A 25260-nucleotide genomic window follows, 5' to 3' on the forward strand; every position below is an offset into this window, starting at 1 on the left:
ACACTGCTCTAAATCATATATCATTATACTGGCTAGACCATAGTATTTATTACTGATTTTTAAACATTAGGGTGTCTTATCAGTACATGAATGCTTTTTGGAATGACCAATAATAGCTTACTGCAGAGGTGACAACTGGAAAAATGTTGACTTACAGATGTATCAATTCTGCCCATGTCTCAAATTCCATTTCTGGTCACATTAAATGTGGTAATTACCAATAGTGTGACAGCACTATAGAGGAAGGATTTCACATCAAGACCAGATACCACTTATTGAATGCAATTTATGTGATCCACTGCCCATGTGATCTCCTATATATTGGCAGGACATCAAGACCCATAATGGTGAAATTGATGAAACATAAATCCAAAATTCTAAGGGAGGTTAAAATTCCTCTGATGACTCTCCTAGTGACACACTGGATGGTGAAAAAACATCTAATGACAGATATATGCTGGAGAATTTCAGATAAAAGTGAGTTGTGGTGGGAGGGTGGCGATTCCGAGTGGTTTCTGAATTACAAGGGGCAGAGATGGATTTCTGCTTTAAATACAATAGCGTCGGCAGGACTTAACCTAGAGATTGACTGGTCTTCCCTGGCATGAAGCACTTCTTTCTATTAATTTTGCTTGAGAAATGTATTTGAAAAATTGCAGCGGGTGCTAATTTCTTCAAGGAACCTTACATTGGAATAAAAGTGATTTTCCTTGACGCAAAAGCAGTGGAGCTGCAAAACACTGACAATGTTGGAACAGCTGAATTCTTATCATGATTTCTTGAATTATTCTAAATTGACCTCGGGTGGTTAATTGATTTGACACTGGGTGTTTGATTGTGAACAACTGAAATTTGTCACCCTGATCTTTTGAATCTTTTCAAACTTGTGATCGGGTATTTTGCCTGTGATATTATGATTAATTAAGAATTTTGAGAATATGAAAGTTACATTATGTTTGAAGTACTTTGAGAATATATATATATATAAAGAAGTACCATGTTTCCCAAAAATAAGACAGTGTCTTATATTCATTTGGGGCCCAAAAAAGGCACTAAGTCTTATTTTCGGATAGGGCTTATTTTTTTCATATACATGATCATCTCTCCCTTCCTCTCCTTCACCCCAATTCTTCCTCTTTCCTGTCCCCCACATGTGCAATATCTTTCCTCCCCTCTCACCCCTTGTGCCATCCCTGTGCAGCATCATCTTTCTATCCCTCCATCCCTCGTGCAGCAGAACCCTTGCTCAGCTTCTCTCCCTCCCTCCCTCCCATCCCTTGTGCAGCAGAACCCTTGTCCAGCTTCCCTCCCTCCCATTCCTTGTGCAGAACCCTTGCCCAGCTTCCATCCTTCCCTCCCTCCCATCCCTTGTGCAAGAGAACCCTTGAGCACCCATCACCGCCGCGCAGCTGAACTGCCGAACCCCCCGCTGACTCTCCATCCATCCTTCCCTCCCAACCAATCCTCACCGACCATGTCCATAAATATCTTCTGGCAGAGGAGCGTAGGCTAGCAGCATTCACAGGCTGCTTCATGGCCTTCTCGCTGGGGCCTTCTGTGTACTGATGATGGGTTGGGAGGGAAGGATGGAGGGTTAGCGGGGTTCAGCTGCGCTGCGGGGGGCAGGGCGGGGGGAAGCGCGGTTGCCTAAGGGCTTATTTTCAGAGTAGGTCTTATTTTGGGGGAAACACGGTAGCTACTCAGATTATAAGAATATTAAAGAACATAAAATTACAAAAGTAGAAAAATATTTGAGCTTTGGAAAAATCGTATGACTGTTCTTGAAAACTTGAGTGCCTGCTGATTCTCAGATAAGTGTTAACTTCAACTTTACATTGATATTTTGAACACAGGAGACAAGGAAAGTGTCATGATGGTCTCCTTGACAACTGCTTAGTGGCTCGCTTGCAGGAGTTTTGGAACTGAACACTTCACACTAATTTTCACTAATAGATTGTGTATACCAGTTTGGCCACAGTAGTATGAAACTTGATATATGAAAAGTAATACGTCCTACAGTTCTTATATATTGTTCTTGAAGACTCCCACAAATTGCTGAGGCTTTTCCTACTCTCTGGATGCCCCCCCGAGCCCCTGAAAGTTTGCCGGCAGGAAAGATCTCTCCTGCTGACCCCCCCCCAAAAGTTCACTGGCAAGAGTCCCTTCTGCTGGACACCCCCCCAAAGATAGCCCACCTGGTCCCCCCCAAGCCCATCCCAATCGGGCCCCCTCCCCTGGCAGGTGCGTTCGTTGCAGGGGGGGGGTTTCGGTGGGTGCAGGCAGGAGGGACTGGGCATCCCTTCTGCCGTGATCGTGGGGGGGGGAACGGTTCCACGATTCTCTAACCAGCAGTTATGACAGATGCCACTTAGAGAATCGAAGGACTGGTCCCTCCCACACCTAAAAGGTCTTATTTGGGACTTGGGCACATTTTTGTTCGGGAATTGGGCTTAAAGATAGATGTAGTGGCGGTCTGGGCGATTAAACACCTGAACGTAAGGTAGGCCATTCTCGAAAAAAACAAAAAACAAAAACAAAACCCCATATTTTGGACGTTTTTTTCAGAGAATGGACATTTCCCTGCTGCCTACTTTGGGCGCCTAGTGCCTTAGGCCAAAAAGGGACTTAAGATGTTTTTTTTAGATTATGCCCCTCCCCGACTAACCATGATTAGCAATTTCTTAATACCCTAGTCACACTGCTGGCACCATATTCACATCTTACTTTTATGTTGGGGGAAAATTTCAATTGGGTCATTGATCCGATGGTGTAAAAATCTCACCCCTCGCCCACAGAGCGCATGAGTGCTCGCCGTGGGCTGCCTGTGTTGTGTGGAGCATTGGATCTCATTGACGTGTGGCGAGTGCTACATCCTGGCGAAAAGGACTTCATCCATCTTTCTCAGGCTCATGGCACGATGTCTAGATTTCCAGGTCTTTTTTCTCTGCAGTACACTCGGCGGAGATTGGATCATTTTATGCATCGGATCATGCCATGATTCTTCTTATGCTTGAGATGGATCCAACTGTGCAGCGGTCTTTTCGATGGCAGTTTCCACTTTATTTATATTCGGATCCTCAATTTAAGGAATTTTTGTTGCAAAAATGGGCGGATTATCAGTTGCATAATGCACCTCACTGGGACTCCCCTATCCTGCATTGGGAAGCGGCAAAAACGGTATTGTGGAGCGAGATTCTGGCATACTCGAGTCACTGGAAAAAAAATGCGAGATGCCGAGATCCTCCGGTTGGAGGTTCGACTTCGGGATGTTCGTAAAAGTTATGGTAGGTGTCCAACCTCCCAGAATAGAGCTCAGCTGGTGGCCACTCAGACTGCTATACAGGCACTACTTCATGATTGGGCACGTAAATCTTTGGCTTATTACAAGTATAAATTTCATCTGTTCAGGAATTCCCAAGGTCGCTTGTTAGCTAATGCAGTCAAGCAAACGAGAGGACCGAGTCATATTCTGCAACTGCATTCTACTCAGGGAGCGAAGGTCCGCTCTGATACAGCTATTAATGCGGTCTTTTATGATTACTATCGAGCGCTGTATTCAGAGCCATCTGATTTGATGGATGGAGGGGTGTATTTGGATGATCTTTCTTTGCTCCAGATAACTGAGCAGGATCGGACTCAGTTGATGGCTTTCATCTAGAATTTTACAAATTGCTCCAGGAGTCCATAGCTCCTGTTTTGTCCCGTACTTTTAACTATTTTGTGTCATCTGGGGAACTCCTGGATTCTCTTAATGTTGCCAAAATCATTGTATTACTGAAACCACATAAAGATCCAGACCATTTGGCTTTCTATCGCCCAATCTCTCTGCTCAATGTAGAGACCAAACTGTTTGCAAAAATTTTGGCCAACCGTCTAGCTGGCAGCTTGCCAGCATTATTGGCTTCTCCTCAGGCTGGGTTTGTGCGAGGGAGACATGCCACCAAAAATCTTCGTATGATCTTAGCCTCCCTGGAACTTGTTGAACGGCAGGAGCTCCCTTCTTTACTTATCAGTTTTGACGCTGAAAAAGCATTTGATCAGGTTTCCTGGGATTTTTTGTTTTCGGTTTTGGACTGGTATGGTCTTACTGGCTTTTTTCAATCGGCAATTCGGGTGTTATATCGAGCGCCTCAGGCTTTGGTTTTCCCTCAGTTCTTCGCTTTTCCCGATAGCACGTGGCACTCGACAGGGTTGTCCCTTGTCCCCTCTTTTATTTGTGTTAACTTTAGATCCTTTGCTTCGAGATGTTCTTGCTAATTCAGATATTCAGGGTATTTCGATCGGTGCTTTGGAATTTAAAATTTCTGCTCTTGCGGATGATCTTTTGGTTCACTTGTGGAATCTGGAGGCCTCCCTGACTAGTCTCATGGAAGCGTTTCAGGAATAAGGTGATTATTCAGGGTTTCACCTGAATTTGGATAAATCAATGGCATTAGCTAACATGCTGGGGGTATAGAGCGATTGATTGGGTGGGTTCTTTCCCGCTTAAATGGGCCTCTGACTTTTTCCGTTTGGGTATCCAGCTTACAGCCTCTGTCTCTACTTTATATAAACGGAATACAGACGCCTTGTTTCGATATACGGAGGCGTGTTTGTCTCACTGGGCCCCCTTGTCTATATCACTTCATGGCCGTATCCAGCTTCTTGCCATGCTTTATTTCCCAAATGACTTTACACTTTGCAGCTGTTACCACTTTGGTTGAACACAAGGGATATCCGTCGGTTGCACTCGATGTTCTCGCGATTCTATTGGAATAAGAAAAAGCCGCGGTTAGCGTTTAAATATTTGATGGAGAATTGGTCGAGGGGGAGGATTAGGTATTCCCGATTTTCGCCTCTACAATTTGGCTTGTGTGTTGCGTTCTTTGGGCGAATGATTTTCCGATCGTCAAGATTTTACCCCCCAAGGCTCTCGAAATGGCTCTTTGGGCCCCCTGGAGTATATTATCTCTTCTTCAGGTGCCGTTTACTGCATTGCCTTCTTCGGCGAAGTCTAGCCTATTGTTGCAGTCTCTTCGAAAGGCCTGGGTGGAGCTGGTGACTTTGTGGCGGGGTAATAGTTGATCCACAGGTATTTTACTCATTCTGGGGAATATACACTTTTTACCAGGGACGGAGAATGTTAGTTTTCGCAGATTGTCTCTTGCGGTTGTTCGGACGGTTTCCCAGGTTGTTCAGGAAGATGGTACATTATTTTCTTGGGGTTATTTTTGTCAAACTTACCATTTTCAACTGGGGGATTTTTTGGCCTATAAGTGACTGCAACATTATGTTCGCTCTTTGGATCATCAGGATCTGTTGTTTCCCATTGACAAGAAACTTAGGGAATTTGTGGAACCTTTCTTTTCGGGTGTCGGGTTTGTATAAATCTCTTCAACGTTTGGTCCCTGGGGTGGACCGTGACACTTTATGTGCTTATTGGAGGGTGGAGGTTGGTATCGCGGTCACTCCCCTGGATTTCGGGCTATAGTGAGTCTTCTGGTTGTCAGAAATGCCGTTTGGGCACCCATTCTTTTATTCATGCTTTTAGGACATGTCCCAAAATTCGGATCTTCTGGAGAAAGATTACTGAGTATGTTGCCAGCATTTTGAACCGGCGTATCCCCTTATCTGCTGCAGGGCTATTATTGGATAAATACAAGGCTTTTTGTCTTCCTCAACATGGGCAGAGACTGTTTATGAGGAAAGTGGGAGTGTTGGGGAAAAAAGAAGTGCTTTCCGTGTGGGTTGGAGATTCCCTTCCTTCCTTTTGGTCCTGGCACAATCGTCTTCATTCACTTTTATTATTGGAACATAGATGGGCACGTACTACCTCTAGGCAGACAAAGTTGCTTCTATCCATCTGGCTCCCCTACATTCAATCTCTGAGTCCCCGGGCTCGAAGTGATATCCTTAATGTCCTTTGATTTGTTACATTGGGGGTTGGTTGGGGAGGTTCATAGGGGGTGCACGGGAGATGCAGATTCCTTTCCCTTTTCATTCTTTTTCTTCTGGTTCCTTTTGGGGTTTTCTTATTTTCTTGTTCTCGTTCTTGGGGGGGAGGGTTCTTCTCTTTATCATTTTGAACCATAGTATTCCCAGCTCACTACAATTTGAGGCTGGGTGTCCAGTTTTCGAGCCTGCCCGCTGGCTTTTCCAGGACTCATAAGAATCCAGGGTCTTGGAACCTATCTTTCATTTCTTTACTTATGGCTGAGTGGGTGGGGCCTGGGTTCAGCTGCAGTAGCAAATGCACTTGTTGTATTGGTTCTCTATGCTACTACCCAGATGACTGGATACTGGTTATATACCGCTTTTTCTAGTTAGTTTTGTAGATGTTTTTGGGGGGTATTTTCTGATTATAGCCAAGGCTTTGGTTTGCTTTGGTCTGTTGCCTTTAGCCTTGTATTACTGGGAAGGGGGGTTGGGGGTGGGGGGGGAAGAAAAACTGGATGACGAGTTTTGTATTATGTCAATTGTTGTTCTTTTGCTGTTTTCTGCTGTCATCAATAAAACAAATTGTTTCCATAGATTATGCCCCTCCATGTGCACCCTTGCCACATTTATGCAACGGCTGGTGTAAGATGCTAGTTTAACCTCTTTTTTTTTTCTTACTTTTATTTACTTTCCTTACAAAATGCTTACAATAGCTCCTTTTAGTTTTGCCCACTGCTTTCCTACTTCTTCCAGATGTTCCCATCTAGACAGTTCCTTGATGTAATCCCCCATCTGAACAAAGTTAGTTTTTTTAAAAGTCTAGAACCTTTAAGTTTCAAGTTTATTCAAATTTGATATATTGCACATCAGACTGGGGGGGTGGGGGGGGATCAAAATTGCTTGCAGTATCTCCCAGAGGCCTTTAACTCTCTGGGTAGGCTCTGAATCCTCAGTTAGGCTAACTTCCAGCTTAAGCCCAGAACAACACAATGTTATGCTGAGATAAGGCAACTACTAAACTTCAGTTTGTTAATAATAATACTATTTATTAGTTAATATTATGCCATCAGCATACACATCTCTGTACAAGATCATTTACATGTTTACAGTGTCCCTCCTGCAAAAAACTTACAATCTAAATTCAAGTACAGTGATTTGCTCATGGTCGGACAATGAGAAGCAAACAAACTGCTTAGGTTACTCTATATCACCCAAATGCTAAGCTACCAGGGACAGCTAGGTTCAGGAGGTTTTGTCCTACTGCATTCTGAGATCTAACAGATGCTGGGTGCCCAGAGAACAGGCTCTCGTGATATGGCATCAGGGAGATGCCCTTTAAGTGTTAACCAGCAGGCCGTCCAGTATGCCATAAACACAGGAACTGGATTAAGCAAGGCCCTGATGGATTCAGTTCCATTATGGTAAAAGTGAAGTCATGCCTGAACTCAGCAAGCAGGGCTGTGTTCTCATTTTAGCGGGATCCAGGGCACCTTTTCATTAGGCTTCACTAGACCTTCAAGTAGGGAAATGGACAGTAATTTAAAAAGCAGACCAGTACATGTCTAGTCTTCTCGATAACTTCAACAAACCCTAACTCAACTTGATCTAGCAACTTTGTCTGCCTAACTCTTTATGTAATCCATTCTGAATCTGTAAGGAATAGAGTGGAATATAAATCACCTTAGCACAGCATACCGTACATGCCCAATACTAGCTTATTCAAGCTTTCAGGCTCACTCACCGGCAGATCTGCATAGAAATAGTGCTTCCTGTCAAACAAGGACTTCCTGTTTATGTTGCAGTTCAGAGCCAGGCCTGTCATTACAGCTGCTTCCACACAGCGCCGGTTCAGGACCTGAAAGAAAAGTAGGCATGAGTTGCCCCAGACATGCCATCTATAATCAGCGTTTCTGCTACTCAAAGCCTATTTCTTTCATGGTATATTAGCATTTCTGTGTGCCGCTAGCCAGGATTCATCATCAGATAATCAAGAGCAACATGCAGAAGATGATGATCCTTATTTTAAAAAAGCTTCAATAATTTAATGAGGCTATGTACGCGTGTACACATAGAATGCCCTCAAGATTGTGTAGTCCTTTTTAATATGCTGATAATTTCACATTTCAATGTTTATGCCAGAGGGATCTGTGGATATAGCCGACATGCACCATTGACCTCCTGTACCTACAAGAGTAAGGGAATGAAACACAAAACAAGAGATTCCAGCAGCCCTATAAAAACTGAATGGAGGATTAAAGCAGCAGTAAAGCCAGGGTTCAAATCCTGTTTCTTCCACCAACGTTCCTTGTGACTCTTGGCACTTCATGTTCTGGTGCTAAGGTTCAAACAGGACCTCATTTAAATGTTAATGTGATTTAACCCATACCCTACTGTTGTCAGTGGGACCTTCATACAAACCTTTTCTGTATGTAACAGCTTTCATAAAACTATTGTTGGTGGTACAAACATAAAACTATGCAACGTGGCAAGAAGGTGTTTTCTGGCAGAATCAAAAAGTCCGCACTTACTTAATATGCTAATATTTATGGCTACTTCCAAGCAACTTCAATCTAGCTGCAATTTCTACCACTTTACCCCAAATATTTTATAAAGGTATAAATGTACTTATGTGTCTTTATAAAACAGGCTAAAAAGAAAAAGCACCTGCTCCGATACCGGTACTATAACAGAGTACCTAGGATAAGGGATTAAGCAGGCTCCTGTTTTAAGCCTATTGTATAAGAGTGCATACCTACAGTCAAGTGAAAAAATTAGGATACCCCATGAAATATTCAATTCTTTATTAAGAAATGTTCACATATCGATGTCAAATCTTTTTTTTTTTAATCTCTGGAAAAGAAAGTGATGTAATTGCAGGTAAAGAACAAATATTTCCCTTGATTTACTCTTGGAACAAAAGATATCCACAAAAATGTGTATTCTGAGGAATAAATTAGGACACCCCCCACATATCCTCCCACTTAAAGTGGTTCAAATCATACATAGGTGTATCACATCAGGTGCACATGATTAGAACATTGTTATTCAGCATTTTGAAGGTTTGCCCTACTTAAACATCAGACATTTAGTTTGGTGTGCTCATGACTGCTGCGGTGAGAGTGAACACCATGGTTGAGAGACATGGAAAACTATAGGTACAAGCATTTTAAAAAAAAGGAAGATTGAGGACTACCGGTAAATGGTGAGAAGGAGAACTGAAATCTAAATGGACAAAGATGCAGAAAAATAAATGGAAAAAAGCTAACATTGAAAGACTGAATGTGCAAGATAGATGTAGGAGAGAAAATATGTAGTATGACTTCTCAGGGGAATGGAGGAGGTTTTTTTTTTAACCTATAAAGACTGTGGTTTTTTTCTTCATTTCATTTTTTTGTTACTTTTTGCTTTATTTTGTTTGTTATTTGGGAGTTTCGTTTCATCCATGTTTTGCAGAGATGCAGAGGTTGTTTGCTTATGAATGAAATAATAATTTGTGTTATATGTTTTCAGAGTGGAGAAATCTAGGGATGAGCAAAGGATAAGCATGGGATATATTCTATGTACCCTATTATGATGGAGGCACAAGAGTTTGTATATCCCACCTCGCAGGTCTTTCCCAGAAGTCATACTACATGCTTGTCTGAGGGGGTAATGTATGTGGTTCAGTGCCCTTGTTCACTTGTATATGTGGAGCAGACATCATGAGCGTTGAAGACATGTTTGTTTGAACATCACTCATGTAAACTGGAAAAAACATGTAAACTGGAAAAACGTTGGTGTCTCACTGCTTGGATTGTCATCATGATTTTGCATCACTTAGATGTGCTGTCTTGGAGTGTTACAATATGAAATCACAAGAGATGAGATCAAAATCACCATACAAAAAAATGGAGGAAAAAGCCTTAGAAGTCCATATGTGTGCAAATCAGAATTCAATTGTTCACATAAAAAAACTGACCTAATTCTCTTTCATTGGCAAAAACCTCCATAGAAATCATAATTCATTTAAAAAACCACCACCAACAACAGACTTACTGATTCAGGCTGCACAACCGTGGGGTCAGGACCAACACCAACTACCTCCCGTACCACTCTCCCACTTTCTGCCACTGCTATCCCGAAGCAGGAGCAACAGCAGCAGCTGGCCTGCCCTCTCCAACATAATTTCTTCTTCTGGCAGCCGTGGATATATGGATAGGTCCCAAAGCTAGTCTGTTTCAGTTTGCCACTGCTGCTCAGGAAAGCAGCAGCAGTGGTGAGGGTGCTAGGAGGCAATTGCTGGTGGAGTGGGGGAGCGAGAGGGGCACATGATGGTAGAAGATGGGTGAAGGAGAGAGAAGGGGTAGACACTGGTGGAAGTGGGGTGGGAGGGGAGAGAGAGGGTTAGAAGCTGGTGGAAATGGTTTGGAGTGTGTGTGTGTGGGGGGGGGAGAGGGCAGATTCTGTACAGAAGTGGGAAGATGCTGGATGGAAGGTGAGGGGAAATAAGCAGGATAGAATGAGGGAGACAGAAGCCTGGATGGAAGAAGAAGGTGACAGAAAGGAGATAATGGAAGGAGGAAGTGAAAAGGAAGAAAGGGGCAGACTATATGGAAGGAGGAAGAGATAGAGGATGGAGATACCGGTGGAAGGGGAAGCACAGTGTGGAGATGCTGGGTGGAAAGGGGGAGAGAGGAGGCAGATGCTGGATGAAAGAGAGACGAGAAATGAGCAGATATTAGAAGGGATAGACAGAAAGGAGGGAGATAATGATGGAAGGGAAAAAAATGGCAGATATGGGGGCAAACACTGTAAAGAAGGGGGAGAGAAAGAGAGCAGAATTAGAAGTAAAATAGGAGAGGCAGGGTGAGGGAAAGAGATGGAAAGCTGCTAGTAGACTGTAATAAAGAGGGAACTTGAAGTCTAGATAGTAAGAATGAGTTAAATCTGGACACAGAGGAGGGCAAAATAAACGGAAGCTGAAAGGAAAAGGAGGAGAGGGAAATCCTTGTAAGAGACTTAAGACAGAGGAAAGTAGAAACCAGAGAAGAAAATGGTCAGAAAACAAAGGTAGAAAAAATTTTTATTTTTAATTCAGGATAACGTAGTATGGTACCCGTGTTTATAAAGGTTAATAAATATAGGCCCCCTTTTATAAAGCTGCGTTAAGCTTTTTTTTTTTTTTAAATCACTGACCGTGGCAGCATTAACTCCGATGCTCTTAGGAATTCTATGAGCGTCAGAGCTTTTACTACCACAGCCGGCAATAAAAAAGTCTAACATGGCTTCATAAAGGGGGGGGGGGGGAATAAGTAGAAAACAGATTTAAGATGATATATTTTCACTGGACTAATTTTAATATGTTTTTGACCAACAATCAGAGCCCAAAACCTTCTTTCTCAGGTCAGGTCAGCTTATTTTCCATTTTTAATTTGTATTTGTAATTCCTGATTTGTAATGTACAGTGCATATAATACCATCAGGGGTAACGGAGAATTTTTGATCACATCAACTCAGTCCTTTGATCGCAAAAAAAAACTATGGGCTCCTTTTACATAGGCGCGCTAGCGGTTTAACGTGCGCAATAGCACGCTCTAAACCGCTAGCCGTGCTAGCCGCTACCACCTCCTTTTAAGCAGGCGGTAGTTTTTGGCCAGTGCAGGGGTTAGCGCATGATGAAAAGTCGCACTCGTTAACCCCACTAGCGTGCCTTTGTAAAAGGAGCCCTATGTCATAGAAAGTTAATTGATTAGTTTTGAATTTTTAAAAAATGGATTGAATTGGCAAAATCAAGGAAAAATTATGTCTTACCTATTAATTTTCTTTCCTTTAGACGCAGCAGATGAATCCAGAGACTAGTGGGATAGCACACATCGACCAGCAGGTGGAGATAGAGAACTGATTAACAGGTGGTCATCTTGGATGGAACCTCTCCTTCAACTTCAGTATTGCTCTTTGCCCAAGCATCCGGAATCATAAAATGTCTCAGAATGTAAAAAACTTCTTTCCCATAACAAATTTCCAAGATAGTAATGCAGAACACAACCACCAACCATAACAAAACCTCTGAAACATGCAAAAGAAAACCCAACAGACAATACGCAGAAAGAGCGGGGCTCTGGATTCATCTGCTGCATCTAAAGGAAAGAAAATTAACAGGTAAGACATAATTTTTCCTTTCTTATCAACGGCAGCAGATGAATCCAAATACTAGTGGGAAGTAGCAAAGCAATCCTCAAAAGCCACCCCGCAAGGACCGAACACCGAAAGCAGACTCTGCACGCACTGCCACATCCAACCTGTAATGTTTAGAAAAGGTATTCTTAGAAGACCAAGTAGCCGCACGACAAATCTCCTCCAAAGAAAACCCTCAAAACTCAGCCCAGGAAGTAGCAATCGCTCTAGTGGAATGAGCACGAAGGCCCTCCGGTAAGCGCTTCCCCGCTACCAAATAAGTGGAAGCAATAGTTTCCCTGATCCACCTAGCAATCGAAGCTTTGGATGCCGCCATACCCTTGCTGCGTCCTGCAAACAGCACAAAGAGGTGATCTGAACGTCGAAAGTCGTTAGTAACCTGCAAATAGTGGAGAAGAATCCTACGCACATGCAGGAAACGAAGCGAAGAGAAGTGCGCTCCCCAATCCTGCTTCCAAAAAGCAGGAAGGAAAAGAGACTGGTTGACAAAGAAGGAAGAGGCAACCTTCGGAAGAAACGAAAGAACAGTCCGAATCGAGACCCCTGAATCCGAAATGCGTAAAAAAGGGTCTCTACAGGACAACGCCTGTAACTCAAAAACCCGCCGGGCTGAAGCCATAGCTACAAGAAACACTGCTTTCAACGTGACATCTTTTAGAGTCGCAGTGGACACAGGCTCAAACGGAGCCTTCTGCAAGCCTCCGAGGACTACCCTAAGGCTCCACTCCGGACAGAGCTTCTGAACAGGTAGACGAACGACATCAGGCTGATTCGCAAGGGAAGAACCAGACATGCGGCCTCTATAACAAGCAATCGCCGCCACTTGAACTTTAAGAGAATTATAAGCCAAGCCCTTGGCAACTCCATCTTGCAGAAAAGATAGAATGTTAGCTAAAGAAGCATTGAAAGGAGAAATATCCTGAGCATCGCACCAAGATTCAAACACTCTCCAGACTAGCATAAGACGCAGAAGTAGATCTCTTTTTTGCTTGGAGAAGAGTGGAAATAACATGCTCAGAATATCCCTTATGTCTCAAGGCGTGACCTTTCAATAGCCAGGCTGTAAGACCAAAGTGGGATGGATTTTCCATGTTGATCGGACCCTGATGAAGTAAATCTGGAGTTACTAGAAACCGTACCTGTTCGCCCGTCGAGAGGCTCATCAAATCGGCATACCATGGTCGGCATGGCCAGTCCGGAGTTACCAATATCACCGAGCCCTGAAAGCGAGCCACCTGATGGAGCACACAACCTATCAAGGGCCAAGGAGGAAACACATAAAGAAGACGACCGCGAGGCCAAGACAGAGCCAACGCGTCCACACCCTCCGACTCCCGCTCCCTGTGTCTGCTGAAGAACCGAGGAAGCTTTGCATTTCGAGGCGATGCCATGAGGTCTATTTCCGGAACGCCCCATCGCTGCACCAGCAGCTGGAATGCTTGAGTGGAGAGTTCCCATTCTCCTGGATCTAGAAGATTTCTGCTGAGAAAGTCCGCCTGAACATTTGTCTGTCCTGTAATGTGAGCTGCCGAGAGAAGAGGAAGATGAACTTCCGCCCATTGAAGCAGAACCATTGCCTCACTTGCCAATTGAGAACTGTGGGTACCCCCCTGTCTGATTATATATGCCACTGCCGTGACACTGGTTGGCCGATTCTGAATCAAGGCCTGAAACGCCAGTAGCGCCAGCCGAATCGCCCACAACTCCAGAAGGTTGATGGAGCACTGAACCTTGTCCTGAGACCAGACCCCCTGCGCTGAGGACTGAAGGCACTGAGCCCCCCAACCCAACAGACTGGCATCCGTAGAAATTATGACCAAGTCTGGCGACTCCAGCGGCATACCCTTGAACTGATTGGTCCCGCAGATTCACCAATGCATGCTAAGTAACGCTTGAGGAGTCCAGCGAAGACGACAATTGTAATCCTGAGACACAGGGGACCACCGGGAGAGAAGATATTGTTGCAGTGGTCTCATGTGAAAGCGAGCCCAAGGCACTACCTCCAGAGCTGCCACCATCGAGCCGAGAACTTGCACATAATCCCATACTCTGAGCGGGTGACTGCAGAAGGAGACACACCCGACACTGAACTTCTCTCCCCGAGCTCTGGGTAGAAAGACTTTCCCCACCTTTGTATCAAACAAGACCCCCAGATGTTCCAATGACTGGGAGGGGACAAGTGAGCTCTATGGAAAGTTGACTACCCATCCTAAAGACTGAAGAAATGAAATCACTCTTTGGGTCACTGTCAGACTCTCCTGCCACGAAGAAGCCCGAATTAACCAGTCATCCAGGTAAGGATGAACACGAATGCCCTCCTTGCGAAGAAACGCCGCCACCACTACCATCACCTTCGAAAATGTCCTGGGAGCTGTGGCAAGGCCAAATAGCATTGCTCGAAACTGGAAATGCTGGCCAAGAACAGCAAAGTGAAGAAACCGCTGATGTGGGGGCCAAATGGGAATGTGTAAGTAAGCCTCTTTGAGATCTAACGCTGTAAGGAATTCTCCAGGCTGAACCGCTGCAATAACTGATCTTATGGTTTCCATGCAGAAATGTCTGACGCTGAGAAACTGATTGACCCACTTGAGATCGAGCACCGGTCTGACCCAACCTTCCTTTTTTGGCACTACAAAGTAAATGGAATATCTGCCCTGGCCCCTTTCTTCTGGAGGGACTGGAATTACCGCCCCTAGGTCTAGAAGAATCTGAAGGGTGAATCGCACTGATTCTCTCTTGGCCGCCCCCGAACACGGGGATAACAAGAAAGAATCTGCGATGGGAGAAGAAAATTCTAATTTGTAACCGTCTCAAATAATGTCCAATACCCATTGATCGGACGTGATCCTCGCCCACTCCGCCAAAAAGAAGGACAGCCAACCCCCCTATGGGAATGGCAGAGAGGGCCGAGTCCTCGTCACTGAGAATTATGCAAGGCTGGGGTACGGGCTGGTTGAGCGGTTGGGGATTTCGCAGGACGAAAGGAATTCTTTTGTGGAAACCTCGGCTTGGAAATAAAAGAGGACCCGTAAGATGCCGGAAAGAACGGTTTCCCAGGTCTGTATCTTCTAACAACCCTGAAGTGGGGCTTGGGATTCATAGGCTTTAAATGCCCCTTAGGCCTATCTTCTGGTAATCTCTGTGTCTTGGAATCACCGAAATCTTTGACCAACCTGTTTAAATCCTCACCAAACCCTTAAAAGGAAGCCTCACGAGCCTAAGTTTAGAGGCCACATCCGCAGCCCAATGATGTAGCCACAAGGATCTGCGAGAAACAACCAAAAGAGATATTTGTTTTGCAGAAGCACGAATAATATCATACAAAGCATCCGCTAAATAAGCTAAACCGGATTCCATATCCGGAAAGTCAGAGGGAACAGTCAGCCCTGACTCCAACTTGGCATCCGCCATTCGCTGTGCCCATTGCAAACAAGCCCTTGCCGCATAGGAACTACACACAGCAGCCTGCAAGGTAAGTGCCGCTACATAAGAACATAAGAAGTTGCCTCCACTGGGTCAGACCAGAGGTCCATCGTGCCCAGCGGTCCGCTCCCGCGGTGGCCCATCAGGTCCATGATCTGTGAAGTGGTCCCTGACTATTCCTATAACCTACCTATACTTCTATCTGTAACCCTCAAATCTGTAACATCAAAGGAAAGTTTCAGCGTAGACTCCAGTTTCCTATCCTGGGACTCTTTGAGTGCAACACCTCCCTCAACCGGCAAAGTAGTCTTCTTGGTAACTGCGGCCACCAAAGCGTCTACCTTTGGGAGCTTAAATTTCTCCAGCTCCTCCTGTGCGACCGGATATAACTGTCGCATAGCCTTCGCCACACGGAGACCTGCCTCAGGAGAGTCCCATTGGGTGGAAATAAGTTCTGTCATAGCTTCGTGGACCGGAAACATCTTAGGCGGTTTCTTCGTGCCCACCATAAGAGGGTTAGCCGATCCAGAGGCCTGCGGATCCGCTGGAGATATATTCAAACCCTGCAATGCCTTAGAAATAAAGTGTGACAATTCCTCCTTATGGAAAAGACGGAGCACCGTGGGATCATCCACCTCCCTACTTAGTGCCTCCTTGAACTCAAAATCTGCGGTATCCCTATCAGCCAGAGATTCAGGAGGAGGCAGGGATAAAGTGGAATCCAAAGGATCGTCCCCTCCATCCATAGGATGCGACGTTTCGCGGCTAGCAAACCCTGCTGCGATGGAGCAACAGAGAGTTGAGGCATAGCAGTTAAATTACCTGCCCCCCTGAAGTGCAGGCTGGGCGCTCTGCAACAGGAAGGCTTGATGCAAAAGCATCACAAATTCGGGGGAAAACGGCAAATGCTGAGTAGGAGCAGTCACAGCAGACAAAGCCCTTGTTGCGTCAACCGGCTGGAGCCCCGCTGCGAGAGCCTGATTCCGCCCTGCAGAAGTGTCTGACCGCTGCCCATCCGTCACAGCAGACTCCTGCTCCGCCGCTAAATCCGACCCCTCGCTGATGCGCGAAACCACCGACGGAAGAGAAAGTTCCCCCTTCTGCCCCCTTACAACTGCCGAGGAGGCCGCATCCGCCGATAACGCCGGGGAAAACAAACTTGCGTCTTTCGGGCAGGAAAGTGCCGACTGAACCGGCGCCATATTTATCTCCTCCCCCGCCACGTACGCGCACCCTGTAGAGCACAAACCCGATGGCCTTCTCCGCTTCCCACAGCGGGAACACCGTTTAACAGTGTCTGCTGCCATAATGCACCACCAAAATGAAAAATAAAACGGCTCACCCGCCGCACACCAGAACCGTCGGCCAATGAACACCAAAAACCAAAGAACAGCACCAAGGAACAAGAGGCTTACCCCGACAAAACTGCTGCACACAGGAAGTTTTGCAGAGAGTAGTAGTTGTAGCCTGCATACAAAGTAAAACACAGCCACAGTAAATTGAAAGCTCCCCCTTTTTTTTTGTAAGGGAAAGAAGAAATACAGTGAGTGAATCCCCCTCATTGGCTCTGAGGGGAGGGTGAGGCAGGGAACTGGGGGGGGGCCCAGATGTAACCTCTAAAGACGGCACCGTTCAGCCGAACACCCCTTTCTCATTGAAGAGGATTCTAAACAGGAGATCAAACGACCATAAATAGCCAGAATTCAGGAGCTATTAGGATAGCTGGGAGATAGAGCATACTGAAGTTGAAGGAGAGGTTGCATCCAAGACGACCACCTGTTAATCAGTTCTCTATCTCCACCTGCTGGTCGATGTGTGCTATCCCACTAGTCTCTGGATTCATCTGCTGCTGTTGATAAGGAAATCAAAAATTTTTTTCCTGAATTGGACAGCACTAGTATATATACATACAAACCGTACTTACATGCACACACGCCACACATATGCAGCATACATTAGCCTAATTTCTGAATTTTGGTCCTTAAGGGCCACAAACAGGTCTTGTTTTTAGGGTAACCAGACTATACAAATTAGCCCTATTCTTAGATTACATGCATGCAAATATACCCAATCAATGCTTAGTGCAGATATTCTGAAAACCAGAAAGTTTGTGGCCTTTGCTTTAGCATAACTGAAAGCTTGCACAGAAAAAAGAAAGTCCCAAAGTAAATACGTGGTGTTCCACATACACACAGTCAGCTTTAGAATTCTGTCCCATGCATCTGCAGGCACTTCTAGGCATTTTAAGGGCAGTGCTGCTTTCTTCAAGGTTGTGCAAGGTCTGGCTTTAGCAGATAACCTCTATTACAATGCAGCCAGCTTTATGTTTACGTAAGGTTAATTAAAACTCAGTGAGACTGGATTTGTTCACAAATGGTAACTGCTTTTAGCTATGCCAGAAGTATCTCAAACACTTTTGTTGAAGAAATCCAGCCAAAGTGAATACTAAAAAGATTTCGTATGTGTTGCAATATACTTTCCCCCACCCCCCTAATATACACAGCTTATTTTCTCCTAGACTCAACTGCATGCTCTCAGGGTTGTAGCAAGGGCAGTGCAAGTTGTGTGGCCGGACCCAAAAGTTATGGAGGAGCACAAAACTATTCCATTGCTCTTAGAATGACACTGTGCTCAAAACTCTAGTCTGCACTCTTGCTTCCGCTCCCAGGCCTACCAAACCCATATCCTCTCATTGGTGCAGGATAGCTGTGCTCTTGTTACATTACATTAGTGACTTTTATTCCGCCATTACCTTGCGGTTCAAGGTGGATTATATAAGAGGTTATCTGAACATTTCCAGAAGACATACAGAGTTGAATAGGTTACTTCAGTGCTTCCTGCGGTGTTAATTTGTTTTGATGGATTTCTTGAATAGCAGGGTTTTTATTTCTTTTCTGAAGGTTTTGTAGTCTGGTGTCGTGGTCAGTAGATTGGATAGTTGGCGGTCTAGTTTCGCTGCCTGCGTGGCCAGCAGGCCATCGTACATTTTTTTGCGTTTGACGTCTCTGATTGGGGGGTGCATGAATGGTGTCTGGGTTCTCCTTTGCCTGGCTGTGGTTGTTCGGATAAGGCGGTTGTTCATATAAGCTGGGCTATCTCCATTTAAATTTATGGCTTGTTCCCTCTAGTGCTCATAAAAAGGGTGAAACGCAAACCTGGACTGTATCACTCTCCCTCCCGCTTTCTGACCGACACCTGGCTGCACAGTTGTTGTACATCATGAGGCTGGGAGTCATTAACAAACAGTTGGACTGGACTACTGTTCTTGTGCTAACAATTGCTCATTTGGATGCCAACTGAGCATTCGTTATAAATTGTTGCTACTTGTTTTTAAAACACTGGCTGGCAGGAAATCTCCAGTTTTGTTAGACTCCCTTTGTATTTATCGACAAACATAGAACTGACATTCCTTGAACGGTAATGTCCTGGTTGGTCCCAATCTGTTCATGAAATTCACCGCGAGGAATACAGGAAATCTATATTCTATATTGTTATGGAACAAATTACCTGAGCAACTGCGAGGGCTTGTTGATGTTCACTGTTTCAAGATTCTGTTGAAAACGTTTTTGCTTAGGGAGGTATATCAGTGCTGATTTTCTAGGTTTTTTTTAAGGGCTCCTTTTATGAAGCAGCGTTAGCTATCCCCTGCGCTAGCCGAAAAACTATCGCCTGCTCAAGAGGAGGCGGTAGCGGCTAGCGCGTCTGGCAAATTAGCGCACGTTAAACCGCTAACGCGGCTTTGTAAAAGAAGCCCTAATTGTTTTAAAGTTTATTAAGTAATTCCAGTTTTAATGTATTTGTTATAAATTGTGTTATGTTTGTTGGAATCCACCTAGAAATGTTGATAGAGTGGAATATAATTTTTTAAAAATCATTCAATCCCCTTTTAGCGTTTTACCCCGATGCAGCCTTAGGGCAAAACAAGGTCAACAATTAATACCCTTCTTTTTACAAAACCGTAGCGCAGTTTTTAGCGCCGGCTATGGTGGTAACAGCTCCGATGATCCTAGGGATTCTATGAGCATCTGAGCTGTTACCGCCACAGCCGGCGCTAAAAACTGCGCTACGGTTTTGTAAAAAGGGGGGCAAATTGTTTGCATTTACATTTGTTGGCCTGCTGTTCATTTGTTGCTGTACTACTTGTCTGCAGACTAGCGCCTCAATGTGTGTATCCATCGCTTACGTACACACCTTCATACTTTATTTGGAGCAAGTGTAAATTTGTGCTTGGGTGCCTATGTTGCTTTCATGAAATATCATTAAGATCAATTTTCCCCGGTTAAATGTCTGAGAATGAATATCACACGAGCAAGCAAGTTTTCGTGCATCGGCCCGCAGGAGTGGAACCGGGTCCCTACGTATATACGGCAGCAGAGCAAACGGTGTTTTTTAAGAAGTTAATGAAGAGACGCCTGTTTTGTAATATAAAATGTGAGAAAATGAGATTCTACACAAGTAAATGCACTGGTGGTCGCTTATTTGTTTGTGTTTTAAATGTGTATTATTTGTATTATGTATGTTATATTGTGAGCCGCTCTGTAAAAAGCGGGTTATAAATAAATAAAACAAACAAACACCAGCGTCCAAAAAGAAGTGAACTAAAAAAAAAACCCCAGTCTTTAATAGCACTTCGACACCTTAACTTTGCACTTATCTTCAAAACATTTCAAGCCATAGCTCTATGTCAGCAGCAAAGCATACACGCCTCTCGATTTTTTTTCAAATTTGGTGTAAAATAAGTTACATTTAGTATTTGGAAAACTCAAGAGCTACGGCTCAAGATGTGATTGCATTGGAGGTTTGATATTTTACAACTATTTCCAGTGGAATAAAGTTGAAGATAAGTGCAAAGTTAAGATGCTGAAGTAATGTAAAGACTGGACTTGGACTTTATAAAATAGGCATAAAACAGAGGTCTTTTCAGAACTCGAACAAACACATATCATAAAATTACCCCCTCAGCTTGGTAAACTGGCATGTTGAAAACTGCCTTGCTCAGAGCGGCCAAAAGTTTTGTGCAGGGTTCACAGCCTGTGACTTAACAGTGGCGCTAAACAGAAGCATTCCTGAAAGGTGTGTTTATGTTGAAAGAAAAAAATACTCCCCCTTTCCTCCTATAAAAAAAGTCAAAGTCCTCGGAGACTCTGTTGTCCATGTACTCGCATAAGGGAGTTTTCAAAAGAAAATCCATGTGCTGTGCATAGTTTCTTTTGAAAACTCCAAACTAGGTCCATGGGTGAGAGACTAACCACAGATGACGATGCACCTAGGTGAGCAGCTGAAAAACAGCCTCCTTAGTGGCTATATGGAAAATGCTCAGCACATCTGGCTCCAAATGACCGATGGTTCAAATTTTACTTACTGGTAAGGTTCCGGGAAGTGATGCATCAAAAAAGGAAACCAAAGAATTAGGGGGTGCTGCAAACTGAACACGGGCGCCAGAGAACAGCTTGGAGCTGGAATAGATCTGTGCATGGATTTCAAGGCCCACCACTCCTACCCACTGGTCTGCCCTGAAAGAGGTGAAAAAAGGACAAGAAGATACTCGTAAAAAAAAATTCTACATTTGTTCATATTTTCAGCAAAGATGACAAATTATCTAGCAGTTAATAAATACAAATTGGAAGATTATTTTCTGTAATTTTGATAATGAATTCTCTTTAGTATTATGCATATAGAGCTTAGGAAACAGCATTTCTCCAACATGCCAACTAAGAACTTGATGGACTCCCTCTAAGTAGTGTCTCTAAATGGATTTATATATGGCGTCTAAAATTGTGCATGCAAATTTGGGACCACACACAATTTAATTGAGTAACGTGCCAATTACTGACAACAACTGGGCGTTAGCAATCAATTACTGGCATTGTCAACAATTTGGATTTACGCGTGCATCTTGCTGTGCACTATTCTATAATGATGCAACTGAAAAGGGGGCACAGCCGTGGGAGAAGCATGGGCGGGTCACGGGTGTTCACTAAAGATATGCACAGTATTATAGAATTTGGGGAATCTGAGCCTAATTGAGGCATGAGGATTTACACCAGGTTTTAGTTGATATGAATCCTTGTGCCTAGGGTCCGGCCCTGTGCGCTAGTCTATGAATGGCATGCAACTCAAGAGTACTATTTATAAAATGGGACACAGTGCTTATTTTTTTTTCTGTGCCAAAATCTGGATGCCATTTATAGAATCTGGCCCATTGTGATCAGAATAAACCATCTCAATTGCTCTTCTTTAATATTTGCATTGCTTTATAGTTTCCTTTTGGAATGTAAAAGGTCTAATATGCAGGAAGTATATCAAGACACACTTGTATTTTTCTTTTTAATTAAGCTGTTAGTTCCCAATATAATTGGGGCTATTTCTACATTTTTATTTGGTGTGTGTGAGATTGCATCTCATGAATGATGATAAATCCTCTGGGATACAGTCTCCATCCTATATAATAAAACTCTAGCCGCGCATACGCACTCCTACCTGCGTGTTCCATTTTCCCTGTTCCGTGAGATGTAGGTCCGTGGTGGCAGGAGTGCGCATGCGTGGGTCCCCAGCCTTATAGCACCTAACTACACTCGCCGGCAGGACTGGCCGCCAGCGCTGGACTTCCTGCTCTGGTAAAAGTAAGTTCTTCGCCTTGCCACCCCCTTCCCTTCCATTCCTGCGGTCCCGACTCCAAACCTGCCAACTCCAGCAATGTCTGCATCACTCTACACACGCTGCTTCAGGGCTGTAGGAAAGGGAAGGGAGGGCGGCGGCAAGGTACTAAGAGAGCCGACCAGACTTCTAGCACCCGTTAATGTAACGGGCTAAAATACTAGTACAACATATTACTCTAATTACAGAATAGTTAGCTATCTCCCCCCCCCCTTTTACAAAAGAGCAGAAAAAAAGGAGACAACAGTTTTTGATTTTGAGGCCAGCAGTAACTGAGATAGGAGGCGTTTTCCATTTAAGATTTCCTTGCAAGTGTGTGATTAGATATCAGTTTTTAAAGTATGTTTTCCTAGAACCATCACAGTTATCCAGTTTCTTATCTCTTAAATGCCTTGGGAGCAAAGTGAAATAACAAAACATCATATCTGAATGAGTAAGAATCCCACCCAGCAGTAGACTGTAGATTTCTTGATAGGTTTATTAACCTTTGTTTTTCTTTTTATCACTCTAAATTAATCTTGGATCTTTATATTGAGGACTTGAGATAAATTAAGTATTTTTTTTCCTTATTGTTAAACCATTGTTTGATCTTATTTAAGTATACTGCCTTAATCTACCTTTCTGTACAAGTGTTTAATGCTTGATATGTATTTGTGAAAATTATAAATAAAAAAAAATTAAATTAAATAAATAAACTTTCAACCATCTTATCCACATATACCATACAGGATTTTCTGCAACCTAAATAAACAAACAGCTTATAGAGTTTCCAGGAACTGAAACATATGAAACTTAATGCAACCTCTACATATAGACGTCAACGAACAACTGAGCTTTTAATAATTTCTTAAACTTGGGGCAGTCTGTGCAAAGCCTTAATTGTCCAACCAGAGCGTTCCATAAATTCACTCCAGCTACCGAAAACATTTTTGATTTCATGGCCACATAACCTATTCCCCCTTTCCATGGTAGCTATTAATTTCAAAGCTCCCACTGATCTCAAAGCTGTTCCAGAATGGTAAACCTCCTTCCACAATGATAGAAACCAGACAGGGGCAATCCCATATAACACCTGGTGCACTAATGATAACACCTTGTATTGCACTCGTTGTTTTATGGGTAGCCAATGTAATTGTCCTAAAATTGGAGTAATGCGAGCCTTTCTTGGGGTGCCACAGATCAATCTAGCTGCTGAATTCAGTTAAAAACCTCTTCTGCGCTTTTGCAAAAGGGGGGTATATTTGCCACCCACTATACTTCATGCACAGTGTTGGAGTACGTGCAAAAGGAACTGATTTTTGTTTTTCTCTGTAAGATGATGGAACTTTTATTGATCACTTTTTGTTAATAAATTGTTGGGTTTTTTCTAATGCTGTGGTCTCTATCACGTAAGGATTTTAGAATTTTGACTTTCATTTTGGATTAATCATTTTTCTAAATTCAAGTTTAAGGTGAGTTAAATAAAGATGTAGTGATAAGATGTTTAGTACAATTTACAGATTTAAGAATCTGAAAATAACTGCATCACAAATGCTTTTGCTACAGCTCCTGGTACCCGACTGAAACCACCACCCGATTTCACAGACACCTCAGCTGGGATGTAGATTGGTAGTGGCCTGGAGATGGCATATAAGGGAAAATGTCTGCTGCTCACATTATTCAGACTAGGGGACAGAGATGTTATAGCAGTGGAAAGCACCAAGATGCCCAAAACATGATGAGCCTGATTTTAATAAACCAAAATGTGTCAAACCAAGAGCCTGAACACAGGCCTGCTTAGCTAAAAGTACGAGACAAACAAAAACCGAGATATGCCAATGGCAGCATAAGCCCAGACAAACCTCTCAGAAACAGAATCAACATTAAAGTGAGTCCAGACAAGCCAATTCCAAAACAGAACCACAAGAACCCAGCAGCTTAACCACAAGCTACACAGAATTTACACAGGAAGAATAAGGATGTGTACATCAATAGACTTTAACAGCTTAGGAAAGAGAGAGCCAGATAACAATGCACGCACAGAAGAGGATATGACCACAACAGGTCTGTCATAGATGGGAAAGCGTTTACACGGCAGAACCAAAGGCCAGATAAGAATGTTTCAGTGATGAGGGGCTATCATTAGAAGCAAGTATCATATGACCCCTGTCCATCATCCATAAAACAATTGCAACAAAGAAGCAGATCTCTATCTCATCACGATTCCATGATGACCAATACTAAAAGATTTCACAAAGTCTGTGATGCTGAGCTTTTTGGTGACATTTTTCCAATCAGGAAACCAGGCATAAGGTGTAAGGAGATACAAGGGGTTAGTTACCAATGGCAATAGAGAATATCAGGAGAATTCTATAAATGGTGCTTAAAATTGAGTGTGCAAATTTGGGCACACACCCAAATTTAACTTTGGCATGCACAATTTAATTGTATAATGAGCTTATTAGCACAAATAACTGGGTGATAATCAATTGTTGCACTAATTGGCAACAATTTTGATTTACGCAGATATCTAACCAGATTTCTATATTTATTTATTCAATTTTCTATGCCTTTCTCCCAGGGGAGCTCAGAAAGATTTACATGAATTTATTCAGGTACTATAAAGATGTGCCTATCAGTATTTTAGCATGCAAGTGAAAGGGGGCATTGCCTCAGAGTTGCATGGGTAGGTCAGGGGGGCATTCACTAAAGATATTTGCAGTATTGGAGAATGCAAGGGATTAGCACCTAATTTAGAAGCGGGTATTTACACTTAGGCCTCCTTTTACGAAACTGCGATAGCAATTTCTAGAGTGGGGAGCCGCGCTGAATGGCCCACACTGTTCCTGATGCTCATTGAGTTCCTATGAGCGTCGGGAGCAGCGCGGGCCATTCAACGCGGCTCTCTGCACTAGAAACTGCTATCACAGTTTCGTAAAAGAGAGGATACGTTTCAATTGGTCTTGAATCCCAATGCTAAATGCTATTCTATAAAGGGTGTCCAGCTCAGAGTGCACACAAAAGGGGAAAAAGACTGGGACTTTTATGTGATCATCCAGCTTAATTCCAAGTACACAGGCCATTTCCCCCTTTTGTGTGCACCTGATTGGC

General features: G+C 43.6%; 1 protein-coding gene across 2 annotated transcripts in view; it reads right to left on the reverse strand.

Annotated features, from left to right (window-relative positions):
* Nucleotides 1–25260, reverse strand: part of GATB (glutamyl-tRNA amidotransferase subunit B) — a 178691-nt gene that overhangs the window by 127491 nt on the left and 25940 nt on the right. For both annotated transcript variants that reach the window (XR_004539110.1, XM_033940686.1), the window contains exons 2-3: nt 20876–21026; nt 7658–7771 (exon numbers count right to left, since the gene is read on the reverse strand). Coding sequence is in view for 1 of the 2 variants with exons in the window: in XM_033940686.1 (XP_033796577.1) it covers nt 7658–7771; nt 20876–21026 (265 nt within the window). In the remaining variant the exon portion in view is untranslated. The remainder of the gene's footprint in view (nt 1–7657; nt 7772–20875; nt 21027–25260) is intronic.

This window comes from Geotrypetes seraphini, chromosome 1 (assembly GCF_902459505.1).
Source record: "Geotrypetes seraphini chromosome 1, aGeoSer1.1, whole genome shotgun sequence".
Lineage (NCBI taxonomy): Eukaryota > Metazoa > Chordata > Amphibia > Gymnophiona > Dermophiidae > Geotrypetes > Geotrypetes seraphini.